The following is a 23,157-nucleotide window of genomic DNA, read 5'->3' as shown; positions in this document are numbered from 1 at the left end:
CATTTTCATACTCGGAAATTAGCATCTTGTTCCCTATTGATTTTCAATGGACATTACAAAAAAGCTGTGATCTTCGATAGTCAAAAGCCCATTTCTTAAGGAAAGATTAACATTTTTAAATAGCCTAAGCACAAATAATTCACAATATAACATGATTTTTATATCTAATTTACATTAATTTATAGGCCAAATGGAAGGAATTTAGTGTTCAATTGCCGTAAATAAATGCCCATTTAAATCGGCTTTCTTGTGGGTTCATGTGAACGCGCTGGTTTAGAACGTTCGCATCGCGCTGGATTAGTGCCCTCAAATGCCGAGAAAAATACTGCGGGATATAAAAAGCCCAAAATGAACTACTCGCTATAGATAACTTGATATACAGGGTTATATATATGCCCCATTTAATGTAAAAATAAGGTACATACCTTTAATTGTTTGCTTTATAAAACCCTGGGGCTGCGAGAGGTTGCGGAACGAGTGAGTAATTTTAAAACTATTATAACTATATTATCGAGGCCTATAAAACTAATAATACCTTTTGCGACCGGGTCTTGCAGCGATTTTTCGTTAATGATTTACTAGGCTGAACATCTGCGATTAGAACAGCCTAGTAAAAATCGCGTTTTAAACCCGCCCCCTCCAAACAGCGCCAAAATCGCGGACATGGCTGTGGGCAGATTCCCAATGACGATTCAGGTAGGTTTTGTAACATACCTACTCTTTGGTTTATATTTAGGAGATTTAAACTGCAGGCTGGTTTATACCGAAATTTTGAATCAATAAAATCTGAAATATCTGAAAGCTAATGGAATTAGCCCATACCCTGAGGGGATGAAGAGATGAGTCCAAATACAAAAATATATTTTGTTTCAATGGTTCAATGCTCCTTGGTGGTCAAGTATGTATTGCAGTGAAATTCTCTTTACATTGCTCACAATTGCACGAGTTATTGATTCATACAGTGTGGAAACAGGCCCTTCGGCCCAACTTCCCCAAGCCGATCAACATATTCCATCTACGCTAGCCCCACCTGCCTACGTTTGGCCCAGATCCCTCTAAACCCATTTTATCCATGTACCTGTCTAAATGAGTCTTAAACGTTGTGATAGTCCCTCCCTCTAGTCCCTGTCTCAACTATCTCCTCCGGCAGCTCATTCCATACACCCACCACCCTTTGTGTAAAAAAGGTACCCCTCAGGTTCCCATTAAATTTTCTCCCTGCTCATCTTAAACCTACGTCCTCCGGTTCACGACTCCCCTCCTCTGAGCAGAAGACTCTGCGTCTACACAATCCATTCCTCTCATGTCGCTATATTTTGGCGCCATTTACAAAAGTCTGAAATCAAGTCCGGGTGCTCAATGTTCACATCAATGTACAGCACAGTTTTATCACAATGTGGAATTTTCGGGTTCCGTTTCAGATTTGCAGCTTCTGCAGGATTTTGCTTTTCATGTACCAAAGCGATGTTTGACTAAGAGCACAGTCTGACATTGGTGTTGAAGAAAATTACAGTATTTGATAATAGGACTGAACCTTAAGCTTATAGCTGGACCAGCTAAATTCAGAGGTAGAAAGGCATAGAATCAAACAGTGTGGAAACAGGCTCGTCCACCCAACTTGCCCACACTGACTGAATCGTCCTGAATGGTTAACTTCTGGTCACTTTTTAACTACTTGCTCCGTTTTTCTTATTGTTCCGAGCAATACATAACACCGATCAACATGCCCCATCTACACCATTCCCAACAGCCTGCGCTTGGCCCATATCCCTCTAAACCTATCCTATCCATGTACCGGCACAAATTTTTTTAATGTTGTGATAGAACCCGATAATCTCTATGTCATGTTTAAGAAGGAACTGCAGATGCTGTCAAAGGTAGACAAAAATGCTGGAGAAACTTGGCAGGTGAGGCAGCATTTATGGAGCAAAGAAATCGGTGATGTTTCAGACTGAAGAAGGGTCACGACCCAAAACGTCACCCATTCCTTTGCTCCATAGTTGCTGCCTCACCCGCTGAGTTTCTCCAGCATTTTTGTCTACCTTCTATAAGTCATTTCTTCATTTTTCTCTACTTACATTAGAAAGCATTGGAAATATTCAGCCCATCAGCATGAAGGGTCTCGACCCAAAACATCACACATTCCTTCTCTCCAGAGATGCTGCCTGTCCCGCTGAGTTATTCCAGCATTTTGAATCTATCTTCTGCCTAAATTCAATTTCTGCAACCCTCCACTCCAGCAATCTTACCCCTTTATATTTCTCTTCCCATTCCCAATCCTTTATTCTGCATCTCTAAATATTCCCTGCTTTGCAGTTTATTGATTTGAAACATCAGCTATTTCCACGTTCCAAAGATGCTGCTTGCCTTGCTATTTACAACACTATTCTAATTCAATTACAACATCTGCAGTATTTTGGGTTACTTTTCTCTCTCATCAAGCAGAAATCCACCTGCGCCAGAGGATTGTAAGGTATTAAAGAATTAACAGCATCATTTGACAATATCTAGGCAACATCTGAAAACATTACAGCATAAAATGACAGATTCATCATAGATAAGGTAGACAGTCAGAATCTTTTTCCCCCGCAAGATGTAAAAAACCCAGATACTAGAGAGTATAGCCTTAAGGTGAGAGGAGTAAAGTTTACAAGAGTGGATGTTCTGCAAGATCTTTGGTTTCCTCCCACACTCCAAAGACGTACAGGTCTGTAGGTTAATTGACTTGGTATAAATATAAAATTGGCCCTAATGTGTGTAGGATGGTATTAATATGCGGGAATTGTTAATTGGTGTGGGCCGAAGGGCCCGTTTCAGCCCTGTATCTCTAAACTAAACTAAACTAAATCAGGCATTTATACAACCTTTAAATTGTTCTGCTTCATTAATTGATAAAGGTTGTATAAATGTGTAGGAAAGAACTGCAGATGCTGGTTCATACTGACGATAGACACAAAATGCTGGAGTAACTCAGCGGGACAGGCAGCATCTCTGGAGAGAAGGAATGGGTGACATTTCGGGTCGAGACCCTTCCTTGTCTTGTTGTGGAGTTGTATAAATGTCGATTTAAATGCGACTTTTTTATTTTTAATTGATCAAATTATCAAATGTTCCCATTGTTCAGAGTTTTATGCACAAACCATTAACAATTATCATCAAAACGTTACACTGTTAAGTTCTGCCCCTTCCTTCTATGTTCAGTTTAATAAACAAAGTACAAGGGATAAATGATGTTCACAGCAGTCTACGAGGCTCAAGCAACATTTAAACAATCTCAAATGATTAAGAGACCCAGATACTCATGTGTGACCAGGTCCACAAATGGATTTATATCAATCTTCTGACTGGGTTTGCAGATAACTACCAGCAAATCGTACGTGTCCAATTCTATTAGTCACTGTGTATTGCGTGGGTAGATTTCATTTTCCCCATTGCCCGATTCTGTATCTTGCACAAACATGTCTAGAAAATGGACTGCAGAATTTTTACGGTGCTAAATAGATGTGTGCCATTAGCTGCGATGGCAAACTGGGAGTTCAAGAAAAATAGTTTGGGCCACCTTGTTTGGAAAGAAATGTTATTGTAATTTACTCATTTGTTTAGTTTATTATTGTCACGTGGACAGAGGTCCAGTCCTAAGCTTTTGTTGGGTGCTTAGTATTAGTTTAGAGATACAGCGTGGAAATATGGCCCTTCGGCCCACCAAGTCCGCGCCGGCCAGCAATCCCCGTACACGAGGACTGGACTATCCTACACACCATGGACAATTTACATTTATACCAATCCAATTAACCTACAACCCTGTACATTTTTAGAGTGTGGGAGGAAACCAAAGATCTCAGAGAAAACCCACGCAGGTCACGGGGAGAACGTACCATCTCCGCACAGACAGCACCAGTGATCAGGATCGAACCCGGGTCTCTGGCGCTGTAATGGCAGTCGCTCTACCACTGTGCCACCGAAGATTGGATGATTTATAGTCTTTTGACTGGTACTGTCCAGTCAAAAGACTATACATGAATCCAATCAAACTGTTACGGGAATGAATAAATCCACACAGAGAGTTTCCCTGCGGCATACTCAGTTCGCCTCAGTGACGGCATTAGAAATGGGTCAGTGTTGTTAAAGAGATTTGTTCCTTAACAGCTTTGGACTGCCACAGAGAATAGTGGAGGGGGTAAATACAAAATGCTGGAGTAACTCACCAGGATTTAAACCAACATCTGCAGTTCTTTCCTACACATAGTGGAGGAGGGTATGGATTTGAGCAGAATGGGAAGTTGAAATTGAAAGTGTGATGAGATTGGGGGGGTGGGTGTGGATTTTAACAACACAATGGCCGGCTTTAAACTGCTGTGATCAGACTCGGAATAAACCGGGATCAGAGCAGGAAAGCACAATTGTATGCAGTACCCCGGCCAGCGGACGTCTTTTAGATACAGGATAAACAGCAAATGATTTATAAAATATAATCATATTTTATTTATTATCATTTGTTTTATATATGATTATTTTATAATATCTTAATAATATGGGGCGACACAGTGGCACGGCATTAGAGACGCTGCCTTGCAGTGAAAGAGATCCGAGTTCGATCCTGATCACAGGTGCCGTTTGTGCAGAGTTTGTACGTCTCCCCGTGACCTATTTCTGGCACCCCGGTTTCCTCCCGCACTCCAAAGACGCACAGGTTTGTAGGTTAATTGGCTTTAGTATAATTGTAAATTGTGTGTGTAGATAGTGTTAGTGTGCGGGGATCATTGGTTAGCGTGGACTCGGTGGGCTGAAGGGCCTGTTTCTGAGCCGTATCTCCAAACTAAAAACCCACTCGGTGAGATGCATGCTCAAGTGGGCTTTTAAAAAAACTGTGGAATGTTTTGTTTTCAATGCACGATGCACATGTTAGAACAGACACAAATGGATCCAATTTCTGGGCACGTCTCCACCGTGTCTCAGAGCTGTCAGAACCTTCAACTCCAGGGCCGTATGTCACGGTGATTGGAAGCAGGGAAGCAAGCTGTAGAATCAGATGTTCCCGTAACATACAAAGATGTCATAGTGCTCCTAGTCTGCATTACAATCCACTCTCCCATTATCCATTCTTCATCTTTTGTTAATTGTTAATTTGCTGATTTTCAGTGATGATTCAATGGTACATAAGTGCAGTGAAAATCTCTCTTTTTGCATGCAATCCACAAAAGAGTCGACACGTTTTCGGTGTTACAAAAGTACTCGTTAGAGTCATGTTGGTCCGTCTTCGTTCTCGTGTGTGTGTGCACTTTCCTTCCCACCCCCCCACCGCCCACCGGGCCCCTCTGAGTTCTCGGCGGCCACCCCCCCTCCGCTGGGTCCCTCTTTCATTTTGTTAATTTGTCAGAGAGAGCGTGGTGGTGCAGCGGTAGAGTTGCTGCCTACAGCACCCGACAAAGATAATTTGCAAAGCTTCAAGAAGACAGATAGGGATAAGGATATGTAGAGTGCTTAAAATGTTTAAAGTCCTCTTGATGTTTTATAATAATTGTTTTAAAGAAGGTTGAAACTGAGCATGCGTAGCTGACACACACTGCAGTTTACTTTGGTCAGATTCTGTTCTCTGTTGTCAAAGGACAAATGACGATCGTCAAACAATAAAGTAAGGACATTTTTCTTATCTGTAATGGGGTGACATTTGGCTGTGTATACTGTTCTGTGTTTTCAAGAGGTGAATGGTCTGTGAGTGTTTTAAAACCATTTGGGAAAAAGGATCATTCCTAAAGTGCTTGCTGTGATAAACAGAATATCAAAAGGAAAGTCTGTATATAAGGAGCAGATTAGTCTTTGTTCGTTGAGCAATCTCCTACATCGCTCCCAGTGATCACTGTATTTGGCGCTCTTGAATAAAGTCTTGATTGTCTTTTCCGTTATTTGTGTTGTGTATCAAGGTTTTCTTTAACACATCAGAGACCCGGGTTTGATCCTGACTACTGGTGCTGTCTGTATGGAGGTTGTACATTCTCTCTCTAACCGTGTGGGTTTTCTCCGGGTACCTGCAGTTTCCTCCCACACTCCAAAGACGTACAGATTTGTAGATAAATTGGCTTGGTATAATTGTAAATTGTTCCTAGCGTGTGTAGGATAGCGTTAGTGTGCGAAGTTCGCTGGTCGGCGCAGACTCGGTGGGCCGAAGGGCCTGTTTCCGCGCTGCATCTCTAAAACTAAAATTAAATAAAACCCAAATTTTTTTTTTCAAAGCTATAAATTGTTACTTGTGTGGTATCATAGGTGTCGGCAATGAATGTTCAGCTATTCACTTTCCATACATGACTTAGATGCATTGCATTGTTAGGTAAGAAGGTGACCAACAAGAACATTTTCTTCAGGATTATAAACTTATTAGCGTGGTATCGCAGAAATCAGCAATGAGCTTTCAGCCCGAGAGGGCCGCTGAGCAGACTGGCTGCGGGAGGGAGTGCACGGCCTAGATGGGGGAGTGGACCGCTGGAGGCCCTGCAGCAGCCTGGGGCTCGGCTGAACCGGGAGCCGCTCCCAGAGCATGTGGACCTACAGCGATGGAGCATCGGCGGAGGACACCACGACTACTCTTGGACAGACCGACCCTGCAACGTCTTCATGACAACGGGCCTTCATGGTCAGACCAAGAATCCTAATAGAAACATAGAAAATAGGTGCAGGAGGCCATTCGGCCCTTCGAGCCAGCACCGATCATGGCTGATCATCCCCAATCAATAACCTGTGCCTGCCTTTTCCCCATATCCCTTGATTCCACTAGTCCCTGGAGCTCTATCTAACTCTCTCTTAAATCCATCTAGTGATTTGGCCTCCACTGCCCTCTGTGGCAGGGAATTTCACAAATTCACAACTCTCTGGTAAAAAAGTTTTTTTCTTACCTCAGTCCTAAATGGCCTCCCCTTTATTTTAAGAATGTGGCCCCTGGTTCTGGACTTGCCCAACATTGGAACATTTTTCCTGCATCTAGCATGTCCAGTCCTTTCATAATTGTATATGTTTCTATAAGAATACCACTCATCCTTCTAAACTCCAGTGAATACAAGCCTAGTCTTTTCAATCTTTCCTCATATGACAGTCCCGCCATCCCATGGATTAATCTTGTGAACCTACGCTGCATTGCTTCAATCACAAGGATGTCCTTCCTCAAATTAGGAGACCAAAACTGTACGCAATACTCCAGATTTGGTCTTATTAGAGTCCTAAACAACTGCAGAAGAACCTCTTTACTCCTATACTGAAATCTTCTTGTTATGAAGGCCAACATTCCATTAGCTTTCTTCACTGCCTGCTGTACCTGCACTCCAACTTTCAGTGACCGGTGAACAAGGACGCCCAGGTCTCGCTGCACCTCCCCCTTACCAAACCTAACCCCATTGAGATAATAACCCCCCCCCTTGTTTTTGCCACCAAAGTGGATAACCTCACATACTATACTGCATTTGCCACGCATTTTCCCACTCATTCAACCTGTCCAGGTCACCCTGCAACCTCCTAACATCCTCTTCACAGTTCACACTGCCACCCAGCTTTGTGTCATCCGCAAACTTGCTAGTGTTGCCCCTAATTCTCTCTTCCAAATCATAAATATATATGGTAAATAGTTGCGGCCCCAATACCGAACCTTGCGGCACTCCACTTGCCACAGCCTGCCATTCTGAAAAGGACACGTTCACTACTACTCTTTGCTTCCTGTCTGCCAACCAATTTTCTATCCATGTCAACACCCTACCCCCAATACCATGTGCTCTAATTTTAGTCACCAGTCTCCCGTGCGGGACTTATCAAAGGCTTTCTGAAAGTCTAGAAAGATCTTACAAGTATTGGGACTGGGAAATGGCGCCAAACGGTGACTCTGTATACTGTCTCAGTGTACTACTGCTATGCTTCGGTAGCACCGTGGTGCACTGGTAGAGTTGCTGCTTTACAGCGCTTGCAGCGCCAGAGACCTGGGTTCAATCCCAACTATGGGTGCTGTCTGTACGGAGTTTGTACATTTTCTTCTTGACTGCGTGGGTTTTTCACCGAGATCTTCGGTTTCCTCCCACACTCCACAGACATACAATTTGGTAGGCTAATTGGCTTGGGTTTGTATACTTGGTATAAATGTAAATTGTTCCTTGTAGGCTTGTGTTAATGTGCGGGGATCGCTGGTTGCTGCGGACTCGGTAGGCCGAAGGGCCTGATTCCGCGCTGGATCTCTAAACTAAACTGAAAAACTAAACTAAACCACACTTGTACTGTATCTGAGGTGCTTATCTAAGAAGTATGTACGTGCTTATGTATAGTGATAATTGAACTCTATACAAAAATGAATTTCACTGTACCTCGGTACAAGTGACAAATATAGTACCATACCACAGCACCTGTTTACATACATGACTTAGATAGATTACATTGCTAGGTAACAAAATTGCCTACAAGAACATTTTTACAGGATTATACTGTTACTAGCATGGAATTGGCAATGAGCACTCAGCTGTTTACACTTTACATACGTGACTTAGATACATTTACATAGCTAAGGAAGCAAATGATCTACAAGATCATCATTTCTAAAAAGAAACCGACTCGAGAATGAGAAAGATGGTAGATAGACTACGATGTCGGAAAAAGTGAGTGCTCTTCTGTTCAATAGTAGTTTGACTTCATTAGGCACCTTCTGACACAGAGATGATATTTAATTTGATGCACTAAGAATCCATGGCAATAGGTTTTCTAGCATCATGACAAGCTTCAAAAGCAAGATTGTAAAATATAAATAGAGCCTACCTTTCATAGCTTCAATGTTTTTCCTGTTAAGGAAAAAAATAAATGTTAATCCATGTCATTTAGAAATACAATAGTGTAGAAGTTAATTACTGAAAATTATGATACAGATAACACTCATTATAACGGACCATGAGGGTGGGGGGTAAATTGTGTCCGTTATTACCGATTGTCCGCTATAACCAGCTACGCTCCAACCATCTGGTGGTCACACCATTGCATTGTTAACGTAGTTACCATGTTAAATGTTTATAGAGTCAGAGTCATAGAGTGATACAGCATGGAAACAGACCCTTCGGCCCAACTTGCCCACACCGGCCAACATGCCCCATCTACACGAGTCCCACCTGCCTGCGTTTGGCCCATATACCCCTAAACCTGTTCTACCCATGTACCTGTCTAATTGATGGCCCCTGCCTCAACTACCTCCTCTGGAAACTCGTCCCATATGCCTGCCAGCCCTTGTGTAAAAAATCCTCTCCTATCCATGTACTGTCTAACTGTTTCTTAAACATTGGGATAGTCCCTGCCTCAACTACCTCCTCTGGCAGCTTGTTTCAATGATACTTTATTGTTACATGTACCTAGGTACAGTCGAATGCTTTGTTTTTGTATAGAATCCGGGTAAAAGCAACACAGCAGACCACGGCGAGGCAATACACAGTGTCACCACGTTTCGGGCGCCAACAAAGTTTCAACACTTCTCAGTCTTATCTTCTTGGGGGGGACTATGTATAAACACAGCTGTAATTTCTACATAGTGAAATCAAAATATATAAAAATGACCTTTAATAAAATCTGACAAAGTGCACTTTAGCCACATGTGATTTTTTTTCTAGTACAAATCTCAAATTGTGGAGTACAGAGGCAAATATATAAATGATGGGTCTTTGTCCCAAACATTATAGAGGGCACTGTACCAGCAGAGTAGAGAGATTATTATAAATCCTTACCTCTTTTGTTTCTTGTAGTTCTCCAGCTGTACAGTTTGTAGTTGCTTATAATGCTCAATGTCACATTGTTCGCAGATATCTTCCAAATGCAGCAAGTGTCCCTCCAGCTCTTCAAAGTCTTCTTCCAACTGAGCTGCAAGAGATGGAAAACAATGGTCTCACTTTAAAAATAACTTAATAATAAACTGTCCATGAGTATAGGCATGGTGGCGTAGCGGTAGAAATATTGCCTTACAGTGCCGGAGACCCGGGTTCGATCCTGGCCACGGGTGCTTGTCTGTACAGAGTTTGTACTTTCTCCCCGTGACCTGCGTTGTTTTTTATGAGATCTTCGGTTTCCGCCCACACTCCAAAGACGTACAGGTTTGTAAGGTAATTGGCTTGGTGTAAATGTAAAATAAATTGTCCACAGTGTGCATCGGGTAGTGTTAATGTGCGGGGATGGCTGGTTGGTGGTTCAGTTGTCAGTTCAGTTTAGTTTATTGTAACAGTGAAATGCTTTTGTTGCGTGCTATCCAGTCAGCAGAAAGGCAATACATGATTACAATCAAACCATTTACAGTGCATAGATACATGATAGGGGAATAACGTTTAGTGCAAGGCAAAGCCAGCAAAGCCCAATCAAGGATAATCCGAAGGTCACCAATGTGGTAGATAGTAGTTCAGCACTACTATCTGGTTGTGGAAGCATGATTCAGCTGCCTGATAACTGCTGGGAAGAAACTATCCCTGAATCTGGGGGTGTGCATTTTCACACTTCTATACCGTTTGCCCGATGGGAGAGGGGAGAAGAGGGAGTGGTCGGGGTGTGACTGGTCCTTGATTATGCTGCTGGCCTTGCCGAGAGAGTGTGAGGTATAAATGGAGTCAATAGAAGGGAGGTTGGTTTGTGTGATGGTCTGGGCTCTGTCCACAATTTGCTGCAATTTCTTGCGGTCTTGGGTGGAGCTGTTCCCAAACCAAGCTGTGATGCATCCTGATAAACCGATTTCTATGGTCCCTCTGCAACTTCTTACTTCAATTTTGATGTTAGGTTATCATCCAATATGCATCGTCACCTCATCATTTTCCTCAGATACCTCGAATACTTCCTACCAGCCCGCTTCCTTCAAGTGCAAGTCCACCCTCATTTCTTCATTGACTCCACCCTACTGTTCCAAGATGGCGTCACTTTTCTCTCAAATAGTGACGAACAGCTCACTATGATTAACAGTAATCCACTTCAACTATTTGGTATGAGGTTATGGTGTGATAGTAGTTTCATTCATCCAAAAAACTTGTTGTTGTCATAAATAAGCGGAAAATCACAGGCTGCCAGAATTTATGAACAGATTATTTCATGCTTGGTAAAGGATATGACTCATGTCCCTTGCATCCTCAAAATGATCAAATTTAAGTCATAACTAATAGTGAAAAACGATAGGTATGATCAATGCAGTTGTAATAATGTTGGTAAATATCCATAACTGTATAACACAATTTACTGTTCCCATGGCTGAATGTAGGACAGAGAAGACTGATCTCAGCTTAATCTTATGCTTGCCGGAGAACTGGGAAGGGGGAGGGATGGAGAGATGGAGAGAGAGAGAGAGAGAGAGAGAGAGAGAGAGAGAGCGAGAAAGAGGGAAAGCAAGAGTTACTTGAAGTTAAGTCAATATTAACACCCCTGGGGTGCAACCTGCCCAAGTGAAATATGAGGTGCTGTTCCTCCAATTTGCGTTGGGCCTCACTCTGACAATGGAGGAGGCCCAGGACAGAAAAGTCAGTGTGGGAATGGGAGGGGGAGTTAAAGGGTTTAGCAACCGGGAGATCAGGTAGGTTTAGGCGGACTGAGCAGAGGTGTTCAGCTAAACAATCGCCGAGTAAGCGCTTAGTCTCGCCGATATATAGGAGTCCACACCTGGTAAAGCGGATACAGTAGATGAGCTAGTCAGAGACAGTAAGACTGGTCAGAGAACTGGGAACGGGGAGGGTTGGAGAGAGAGAGGGAGAAAGCAAGGGTTACTAGGGTTATTATTTGCAATAATCACCTTGTTTTGGCATCATTTTGCAGTCAAAACTGCAGCTAGCCATAAAGGTCTGCAGTTGTGTTATATATTGAGTGCTATGTTTACAAACCTGTTGCGTTGCTGCTACAAGGAAGAATTTCATTGGTCCGTTTCGGGACATACAACAATAAAACATGCTTGACACTCTTAAGTCTACTTTCTTGGTCAATCGAATGGTCATGGTCATGGTCACATGGTCATGGACATGTCTGTCCAAAGGCGTACTAAGACTGTGGCCCCTGGTTCTGGACTCGCCCAACAATGTTCCCAATGTTGGCCGAGACCAGAACCAGGGGCCACAGTCTTAGAATAAAAGGGAGGCCATTTAAGACTGAGGTGAAAAAAAACGTTTTCACCCAGAGTTGTGAATTTGTGGAATTCCCTGCCACAGAAGGCAGTGGAGGCCAAGTCACTGGATGGATTTAAGAGAGTTAGATAGAGCTCTGGGGGCTAGTGGAATCAAGGGATATGGGGAGAAGGCAGGCACAGGTTATTGATTGGGGACGATCAGCCATGATCGCAATGAAGGGCCGAATGGCCTCCTCCTGCACATATTTTCTATGTTATGTAACTTGTCCAAGATGACCAAGATGCCCCAGCTACGCTAGTTTCAGTTCAGTTTATTGTCACGTATACGGAGGTACAGTGAAAAGCTTTTGCTGTGTGCTAACCAGTCAGCGGAAAGACTATAGATAATTACAATTGAGCCATCCACAGTGTAGATCAGGGTTATTGATTGGGGACGATCAGCCATGATCGCAATGAATGAGGGTGCTGGCTCGAAGGGCCGAATGGCCTCCTCCTGCACCTATTTTCTATGTATTCTATGTATAGGTTTGTAGGTTAATTGGCTTAGTAAATGTAAAAATTGTCCCTAGTGTGTGTAGGATAGTGTGGGGATCGCTGGTCGGCGTGGACCCAGTGGGCCGAAGGGCTGGTTTCCTTGCTGTATCTCTAAACTAAACTTATGCCCACATTCTCCTTTAGCACCCAAAAATTCAAAGAAAATGTTTTGAATATACTCAGTCTCTGAAAAGAAAATAAGTCAGTGAATTTGCTTCAATTCTTCAGTCAGTAGGCTTCTAGCTCTGTTTAGTTTAGAGATACAGCATGGGAACAAGCCCTTCAACCCACCAAGTCCACGCCAACCAGCGATCCCCATATACTAGCCCTATCCTACACACTGGGGACAAATTACAATTACCAAAGCCAATTAACTTTCCTGTGGGAGGAAACCAGAGTGCCCGTGGAAAACCCACGCGGTCACGGGGAGAAACTGCGTACAGACAGCACCCGTGGTCAGGATCGAACCCGGGTCTCTCGCGCTATGAGGCAGCAACTCTACCGCTGCGCCACTGTGCCCAGTTCTGCAACAGGGCCAAGTGAATGAGATGTTAAACAGTTAAAATGAATGTGCCAGAAATACCAAGGCCACTACAGCTTTAGATTATCAAATTACCATTTTTCCTTGCCATCAATCAGATATATAAACAGTGTTGAAATTATAATCACAATGTTTATATCTACAAATAGCTAGCAGACATGAGACATGAGGTGGGTTGCAATAAAGGCATTGATTGTATGATGTTACTTTAATTTTGTTCCATCAAATGTGAAGCCGTCTGCCAGAGATGCCGCCTGACCCACTGAGTTACTCCAGCACTCTGTGACTTTTTTTTAAACTGTAATAGGGAATCTGCATAGTAGCTGTAGTATTGGTGAATGATATGTGGGATAAGGATCTCCCAGATGCCACCACAGTGGGCACACCTATGTTTGATGGTTGAATGCTACCCAAGTTCGCTGGGTCTGTGCAGAAGGAAGCAATGGCAAATGATGGCCAAGGAAACTCAAATGAATAAAAACGTAACCATTCAACAAGATCTCCTGGGATGAGCCACAGAATCAAAGGACTGGCGGGCTGTCGAGGACAACCCAGCGGGGGCCCAGCGAGAACAAAGGGGGACCCGGCGTGGAAGGGCTGCCGAAAACAAAGGGGGACCTGGCGTGGGGGGGCCACTGATAACCAAGAGGGAGCTGGTGTGTAGAGGAAATGCAGAGAATATTGCTGATCATGTGCTGTGAACAACAGAATCATACCTAACGATATCTCCTTCACATCATTGTGAAAGGTGTCTCTGTAGTCGCCATGAACAGGCTCACCTGGAACACCAGGTGGCACCACCAGCAGTGGCTGCCTCGTCAATAGTCTGTCTGTCCTTTCTTCTCTTTGTTATTTTTAGTATGTGTTAAAAATTATGTTTTGGTGTTCCTTGGTTTGTTTTATGTGGGGGAAACTTTTTTTCAATCTCTTACTTCGACGGAGATGCAATTTGTTTCCGTCTCGTTACTCTGTCCACACTGCAGCCTAATATCGTGGAGTTTGCGACCTTTCCGGGAGACCGACCCCGCGCTCCAAGCTGCGGGACTTTAACATTGCGGAGCTTGCTATCCCTTTGCCGGGGATCGAAGCTCCAACCGCAGGGCCTGTGGACTTGAACATCGTGAAGCCTGTGGCTTCTGGTAAGAAGAGGCCAACTTGGGAGCTCCATGAGAGTTTCAACCGACCCGATGCGGGAGTTTCGATCACCCCGATGGGGGTTTCGATCGTCGGCTGCGAGGGCTTTGATCGCCCCGACTGCGGATGGTTTGACTGCCCCAACCGCGAGAGAACAAAGAGGAAGAAGATCTGCAGCGATTAGTGATCGCCCTGTAATCTACACATACGCGAAACAAGTCTCTACAACTTATACAGAAGCCAGGGATTAACCTATAAACCTGTAGTATTGCGTCTTTGGAGAGTGGGAGGAAACCATAGAGGGAGCACACCAGAGATTCCTGGGAAAGGACTGTCATGAGAAAGACGGATGACAAATACTCCATTATTGAGGGGGGGACTTATAGCAAACCCTTAAGGGGGTTGGAATCAGGATCCCGATCCTGGGTCACATCTTAAGGATAAGCTCTAAAACCGGCAGGAACTCTTTTTCACACAGAGAGTGCTGACTCTGGAACTCTCTGCCACAGAGGGTAGTGAGGCCAGTTCATTGCCCCTTGTGGCCACCAGGTATGGGATACCAGGCCATGATCATATTGAATGGCGGTTACTCCAAAATTTCTATGTTTCTCTTAGTGATCGCCCGTAATCTACACATACGAGAAACAACTCTACGACTTAACAGAAGCCAATTAACCTATAAACCTGTACGTCTTTGGAGAGTGGGAGGAAACCGGAGCACCTGGAGAAAACTCCATATAGACAGCACCCGTAATCAGTATCCATCCTGGGTCTCTGGTGCTCTAAGGCAGGAACTCTACTGCTACGCCACTATGCCGCCCCACCCCGGCCTGCTGAGTTACTCCAAACACTTTGGCTCTATCTTAAACCAAAATGCCAAGTGAGTAAGTAGATTCAGCATCAGTAGAGAAACTTGAAATCAGATATCCTACCTAAACCAGTTAATGATCTCAACCCCAGGACACCAATGTAATAGTTATTCAGTGCCGTGCCCTACACCTGACCTCCTTCAGTTGTTTTATCAGTAACCTTCCTTCCATAACATATAGAAATGGAGAGGTTCAGTGATGAATGGCCTACCCTCAGAAGATATAGCAGTGTACACATTCACACAGCAAACCCTGGACTACAGTGGCTTGCAAAGGTATTCATACCCCTTGAACTTTTCCACATTGTGTCACGTTACAACCACAAATGTAAATGTATTTTATTGGGATTTTATGTGATAGACCAACACAAAGTGGCGCATAATTGTGAAGTGGAAGGAAAATGATACATGGTTTTCAAATTTATTTACAAATAAAAAACTGAAAAGTGTGGCGTGCAAAGGTATTCAGCCCCCTTTACTCTGATACCCCTAAATAAAATCCAGTGCAACCAATTGCCTTCAGAAGTCACCTAATTAATAAATAGAGTCCACTTGTGTGTAATCTAATCTCAGTATAAATACAGCTGTTCTGTGAAGGCCTCAGAGGTTTGTTAGAGAACATTAGTAAACAAACAGCATCATGAAGCCCAAGAAACACACCAGACAGGTCAGGGATAAAGTTGTGGAGAAGTTTAAAGCAGGGTTAGGTTATAAATAAATATCCCAAGCTTTGAACATCTCACGGAGCACTGTTCAATCCATCATCCGAAAATGGAAAGAATATGGCACAACTGCAAACCTACCAAGACATGGCCGTCCACCTAAACTGACAGGCCGGGCAAGGAGAGCATTGATCAGGGAAGTAGCCAAGAGGCCCATGGTAACTCCGGAGGAGCTGCAGAGATCCACAGCTCAGGTGGGAGAATCTGTCCACAGGACAACAATTAGTCGTGCACTCCACAAATCGGGCCTTTATGGAAGAGTGGCAAAAAGAAAGCCATTGTTGAAAAAAAGCCATAAGAAGTCCCGTTTGCAGTTTGCCACAAGCCATGTGGGGGACACAGCAAACATGTGGAGGAAGGTGCTCTGGTCAGATGAGACCGAAATTGAAGTTTTTGGCCTAAATGCAAAACGCTATGTGTGGCGGAAAACCAACATTGCACATCACCCTGAACAAACCATCTCCACTGTGAAACATGGTGATGGCAGCATCATGCTGTGGGGATGCTTTTCTTCAGCAGGGACAGGGAAGCTTGTCAGAGTTGATGGGAAGATGGATGGAGGCAAATACAGGGCAATCTTGGAAGAAAACCTGTTAGAGTCTGCAAAAGACTTGAGACTGGGGCGGAGGTTCACCTTCCAGCAGGACAACGACCCTAAACATACAGCCAGAGCTACAATGGAATGGTTTAGATCAAAGCATATTCATGTGTTAGAATGGCCCAGTCAAAGTCCAGACCTAAATCCAATTGAGAATCTCTGGCAAGACTTGAAAATTGCTGTTCACAGACGCTCTCCATCCAATCTGACTGAGCTTGAGCTATTTTGCAAAGAAGAATGGGCAGAAATTTCAGTCTTTAGATGTGCAAAGCTGTTAGAGACATACCCCAAAAGATTTGCAGCTGTAATTGCAGCGAAAGGTGGTTCTACAAAGTATTGACTCAGGGGGGCTGAATACTTTTGCACGCCACACTTTTCAGTTTTTTATTTGTAAAAAAATTTTGAAAACCATGTATAATTTTCCTTCCACTTCACAATTATGCACCACATTGTGTTGGTCTATCACATAAAATCCCAATAAAATACATTTACGTTTGTGGTTGTAACGTGAGAAAATGTGGAAAAGTTCAAGGGGTATGAAAACTTTTGCAAGCCACTGTATATACGTGGTAAATGGCCCGTAATATCCAAGGCACAAGAGTGTCAAGCAGCATCAATGTCTGACGTGGAGCGTTTGGAGAGGGTGCAGAGCAGGGTTACCAGAATGCTGCCTGGATTACAGGGTTTCAGCTATAGGGAGCGGTGGGACAGACTTGGATTGTTTACTCTGAAGGTTTGAGAGGTTGAGGAGATACTTGAAATGTCCAACACCAGTAGTATAATGGAAAGAGCAAGTTTTGTTTTTTTCACATGAGAGGCATAGATAAGGAGAAGGAGATGGGGAGGAATGGGGTTAGGCGGATTAGAACACCATTGATTGAATGGCAGGTTAAACAAGGAAGAGGTAGATCAGCCATGATGATGAATGGCAGACTGAACTTGAGTTTGGCCTAATTATTCCTTAATATTATGGACACAGTCGCATTCAGGTTTATTGTCCCTCAAATGAAGTTCAAACAGTTTTCGGCAGTCGTACAACACGAAAAAACCATGCCACAATTAACACAAACATCCATCACAGTGAATCTCCTCCTCATTGTGATGGAAGGCAAAGTCATTGTCTCTCCACCCTGTTTTCCATGGTTCTCCTGATATTCCCCCGCAGGCAAGTCCGCCGACGGGGAATGTAAGGCCCCTCCAGGTCGTTTTCCCCCGTTGGAGGCCGCTCCAAAAAGGTGCTGTGAGGATGTCCCCCAAGGCCTGAAAAGTTCCGGAGACCCGACAGGGAAAAGCTCTCCACGTCGGGTCCCCCGTACAGGGCGAGAGGTTTCCGGTTGGAACGGTTAGGCCCCCCCCCCCCCCCCCCCCCACCCGCCCCCCGCATATACACAGCTAAAAACAATATATAAACTACAACCAAACTATACACTCAACAGGACAACCATTCAAAAAAGAACAGACAGGCTGCAAAGGCCGCTGCCGCGAGGCGCCGCCATCTTTCAGTGTCATATTCAACTCCAGATCTGTGTTCCTGACAACAAACCTACATCACCTCCAGATTACTGTTGTCATTTCCATTACCTCAGTGCATCTGCTCTTCAATCTTACATTCAAGCCTCAGGTCAGAAAAGAAAGCACACAAACACCTCTACTTCCTTAGAAGGCTTAGGAAATTCAGCATGCTTAGTTTTTTAGTGTTTAGTTTAATTTAGAGATACAGAGCAGAAACAGGCCCTTCGGCCCACCGAGTCTGCACCGACCAGCGATCCCCGCACATTAATACTATCCTACACACACTAGGAACAATTTACACATACAGCAAGCCAATTAACCTACAAACCTGTCCGTCTTTGGAGTGTGGGAGGAAACCGAAGATCTCACGGTCACAGGGAAAACGTACAAACACGATACAGATAGCACCCATAGTCGGGATCGAATCCAGATCTCCAGCATTGAAAGCGCTGTAAGGCAGCAACTCTACCGCTGCACCACTTCTAAAATGTGCTGGTGAAACCATTTTATCGGGATGCATCCCAGCATCCAAGAGTTTCTGTGCTAGTATGTTCTCCCTCTCTCATGCGAGTCAGTCATAGCATTGATAACATTTTCGCAGACCCAGCAAAACCAGTGCAGTGAACATACAGGATTGTTAACATGCAAGGTATGTCACCCCAAAAGACCCCAAAATAAGATTTTTTCAAGATGCTATAAGATTCTTTTATGGGTGGCACAGTGGCGCAGCAGTAGAGTTGCTGCCTTACAGCACCAGAGACCTGGGTTCGATCCTGACGATGCGTGCTCTCTGTACGGAGTTTATAGGTTTTCTCCGTGACCTGCGTGGGTTTTCTTCGGAATTTCCAGTTTCCTCCCACACTCCAAAGACATACAGGTTTGTAGGTTAATTGGCTTGGTAAAATTGTACATTGTCGCTAGTATGGGTAGGATAGTGTTAGTGTGCAGGGATCGCTGGTCGGTGCGGACTTGGAAGGAATAGGAATACTTTATTGTCACATGTGACTAGGCACAGTGAGATTCTTTGCTTGCATACACAGTATATACAAATAGCAGCCACCTACGACACTGACAAAGTCACAAAGCCGGCTTCCCATCTTGTGTCCCCCCCCACCCCCCCCATCAGTTTCCCCATTGCCCTTTGTTCCCCCCTCATTGGCCATTGTTCTCCCTCCAAGCCTGGTCTTCCATTGTTCTCTCCCCCCACCCCCCTTGGTGGGCTGAAGGGCCTGTTTCCACCCTTTCCTCTGAACTAAACTAAACTAAAAGTAAAAGTCTGAACCGGCACTCGAGAGTAGTGCCACAGCTGTGAGCAGAGGTGCCATTGTCTGAAGCTATATGTGTCAAGTTGCATTTATCCACAAATAGATCATCTCCACCCTCACTGTCAGACAAACATTTACATTCTACAATGACCAATTTGAAACCAATTCCTATTTTCCACTGATACAAACTTGGATGTGCAAACATGGAGCTGCAGAAAGGAATTGCAGATGCTGAATCGGAAGAAGGGTCTCGACCCAAAACATCTCCTATTCCTTTTCTCCAGTGATGCTGCCTGACCCTCTGATTTACTCCAGCATTTTTTGTACATTTTCAATGCTGGTACCATAATGAGACTTCAGAGTCCATCCACTCTTACTGCTTCTATTCTTTACATTTATTAAAGAGATACAGTGCGGAAACAGGGCCATTCGGCCCACCGAGTCTGCGCTGACCAGCGATCACCCCATACACTAGCACTATCCCACATACAAGGGACAATTTACAATTTTACTGGCCGATTATCGACGTCTTTGGAATGTGGGAGGAAAATCGGAAAAAACCCACACGGTAACGGAGACAATGTACAACCTCCGTACAGTCAGGCTGGTGAGTGCTCCCTTAAGGGCCTGTCCCACTTGGCGATTTTTTCGGCGACTGCCGGCATCATATCAGTGTCGCCAAAAGATTTTGAAAATTTCAAAATCCAGCGGCGACAAAAAAATGTTGCGACACTTGAAAAAACACCATGCGTCAATATGTTTAAGAAAGAACTGCAAATGCTGGAAAAATCTAAGGTGGACAAAAATGTTGGAGAAACTCAGCGGGTGAGGAAACGTCTATGGAGCGAAGGAATAGGGGACGTTTCAGGTCGTGACCCTTCTTCAGACAATACGTCATCATGACGCGTCACCGCCGCAAATTTTTCGGTGACCTGATAATGAAGCTGGCAGTCGCTGAAAAAATCGCCAAGTGGGACAGGACAGTTAAGTGTAAGGACACGCAGCATAAACAGTCTCTGTGGGACTAGAAATTAAAATGCACTCCCACTGATGAGTCACATAAAATGTCCCAGACCATATTTGCACATTGAAGAGCTGAATATTAGGATTACTGAAAATGTTCCAAACCAATTAATGGGAATCCATTTCCAGATATTTATCTTTGTTTTAAGGAGTTTATAAATTCCTGTAACTATTTCCTATTACAATCATGGACACAGAGTGCTAGAGTAACTCAGCAGGTCAGGCAGCTTCGCTGGAGAACATGGATAGTTGACATTTCGGATGCTTCTTCAGACTCAAGGGCCCAGTACCCAAAATATCACCCATCCATTTTCTCCTGACTCGCTGAGTTACCCCAGCATTTTGTGTCTATCTTTGGGATAAGCCAGCATCTGCAGTTCTTTTTTAATACATTATGATCTGCGGATCCTTGGTTTAGTTTAGTTTAGAAAAACGTCGTGGAAACGTTATACGTCGTGGAAAGAGGGTAATGGTGGATGGTTGTTTGTCGGGTTGGAGGCAGGTGGCTAGTGGGGTGCCTCAGGGATCGGTGTTGGGTCCTTTGTTGTTTGTCATGTACATCAATGATCTGGATGAAGGTGTGGTAAATTGGATTAGTAAGTATGCAGATGATACCAAGATAGGGGGTGTTGTGGACAATGAAGAGGATTTCCAAAGTCTACAGAGTGATTTAGGCCATTTGGAAGAATGGGCTGAAAGATGGCAGATGGAGTTTAATGCTGATAAATGTGAGGTGCTACACCTTGGCAGGACAAATCAAAATAGGACGTACATGGTAAATGGTAGGGAATTGACGAATACAGTTGAACAGAGGGATCTGGGAATAACCGTGCATAGTTCCTTGAAGGTGGAATCTCATACAGATAGGGTGGTAAAGAAAGCTTTTGGTATGCTAGCCTTTATAAATCAGAGCATTGAGTATAGAAGCTGGGATGTAATGTTAAAATTGTACAAGGCATTGGTGAGACCAAATCTGGAGTATGGTGTACAATTTTGGTCGCCCAATTATAGGAAGGATATCAACAAAATAGAGAGCGTACAGAGGAGATTTACTAGAATGTTGCCTGGGTTTCAACAACTAAGTTACAGAGAAAAGTTGAATAAGTTAGGTCTTTATTCTCTGGAGCGCAGAAGGTTAAGGGGGGACTTGATAGAGGTCTTTAAAATGATGAGAGGGATAGACAGAGTTGATGTGGATCAGCTTTTCCCTTTGAGAATAGGGAAGATTCAAACAAGAGGACATGACTTCAGAATTAAGGGACAGAAGTTTAGGAGTAACATGAGGGGGAACTTCTTTACTCAGAGAGTGGTAGCGGTGTGGAATGAGCTTCCAGTGGAAATGGTGGAGGCAGGTTCGTTGGTATCATTTAAAAATAAATTGGATAGACATATGGATGAGAAGGGAATGGAGGGTTATGGTATGAGTGCAGGCAGGTGGGACTAAGGGAAAAAAGTTGTTCGGCACGGACTTGTAGGGCCGAGATGGCCTGTTTCCGTGCTGTAATTGTTATATGGTTATAAACAGGCCCTTCGGTCCGCACTGCCCAAAATTTACCTTGTACACCGGTTCTATCCTGCACACTAGGGTCAGTTTACTGAACCTAATTAACCTACAAACCTGCTTGTTTCTCCATCTGATCGCAGCTCTCTACACATCAAATAAATGCTATATTTAAAAGTATTGGTTTAGTTTACACATACATGTACCACCTGCAAAAAAGGTGCTTGTTTAATGAGATATTTATCTGATTCCAAGTCGTTCCTACAGGTCTAACACCGATTTTCTGGTAACTGGTGGTCCGGCACCTCCTCTAATCCGGACAAAATAATGAGCGCCCACATGATATTCCCCCCCGGAGGTCCCCCCCGAAAATGTGGCGCCTAGACCGGGTGAGGCGGCCAATCTCAACTGGACTTCCGCAGCCGATCGAATATGGCCCCTGCTGCCGCGTCTCTGTAACTCCGGCCCAGCCGGATCCGGGAGATCCGTTCCCATAGCTGCATCGCGAGGCCGACTTTGCGGGCCGGTATCCCAGCCCCTATGGCGGCCCAGGCGGAACGTTCCAGGTACCGTTGAACTCCTCTCGGAGGCAGTGACTTCTGTTGGCCCGACAAAACAGATAATCCAGCAAGGCTCTGGGACCAAGGGTGCCGGAAAATCAGTGGTGGAGCTGTATGGGAAAAACCATAAAGTCTACAGCAGAACATTTTGTTTTACTTGACGCAGTTTGTGAATCTATAAATCATATGAAGCTGTTTAATGATGCATAGCTTCAAAGTAGATACTATGACGACTAAGTAGTACTCTCATTCTTCACTTCAAAAAGGCTCTTGTGGCAGAGGGAAACAAATCTCAGTGTCTGAAATGCACATGCAGAGACTCTCAATAACCACATATTAACTGAAAAGATCAACATTCAGTAACATTCATGAACAGGAACCTTCAACTGTTTTAGACACAAAATGCAGCAGAAAAGGCAGCATCTCTGGATGTTTCGGGTCGAGTCCCTTCTTCATCACCCATTCCTTCTCTCCAAAGGCGCTGCCTATTCTGCTGAGTTACTCCAGCATTTTGTGTCTATCTTTGATGTAAACCTCCAACTGTTTTCACTGATTTGATTATAAGCAGTGAATAACACTATCTTACACCCACCGTGAACAACTTTTACATACCAAGCCAATTAACCTACAACCCTGTACGTTTTTGGAGTGTGGGAGGAAACCCAAGATCTCGGAGAAAACCCACGCAGATCACAGGGAGAACGTAAAAACTCCGTACAGACCCGTAGTCGGGTTGAACCCGGGTCTCCGGCGCTGCATTCGCTGTAAGGCAGCAACTTTACTGCTGCGCCAATGTGACCGCCATCAACATCAA

The 23,157-nt window shown here is 44.1% G+C and overlaps 1 protein-coding gene across 2 annotated transcripts in view; it reads right to left on the bottom strand.

Moving 5' to 3' along the window:
- LOC129708446 (dysbindin-like) overlaps nucleotides 1-23,157 on the bottom strand; it is a 155,961-nt gene that overhangs the window by 90,513 nt on the left and 42,291 nt on the right. For both annotated transcript variants that reach the window (XM_055654224.1, XM_055654233.1), the window contains 2 exons: nucleotides 9,729-9,861; nucleotides 8,779-8,801 (listed from right to left, as the gene is read on the bottom strand). In XM_055654224.1, coding sequence (XP_055510199.1) covers nucleotides 8,779-8,801; nucleotides 9,729-9,861 — 156 coding nt within the window. The remainder of the gene's footprint in view (nucleotides 1-8,778; nucleotides 8,802-9,728; nucleotides 9,862-23,157) is intronic.

Source organism: Leucoraja erinacea, chromosome 2 (genome assembly GCF_028641065.1).
Source record: "Leucoraja erinacea ecotype New England chromosome 2, Leri_hhj_1, whole genome shotgun sequence".
NCBI lineage: Eukaryota > Metazoa > Chordata > Chondrichthyes > Rajiformes > Rajidae > Leucoraja > Leucoraja erinaceus.
The sequence above is the reverse complement of the archived record's forward strand: the minus strand, read 5'-3'. Positions and strand labels throughout refer to the sequence as shown.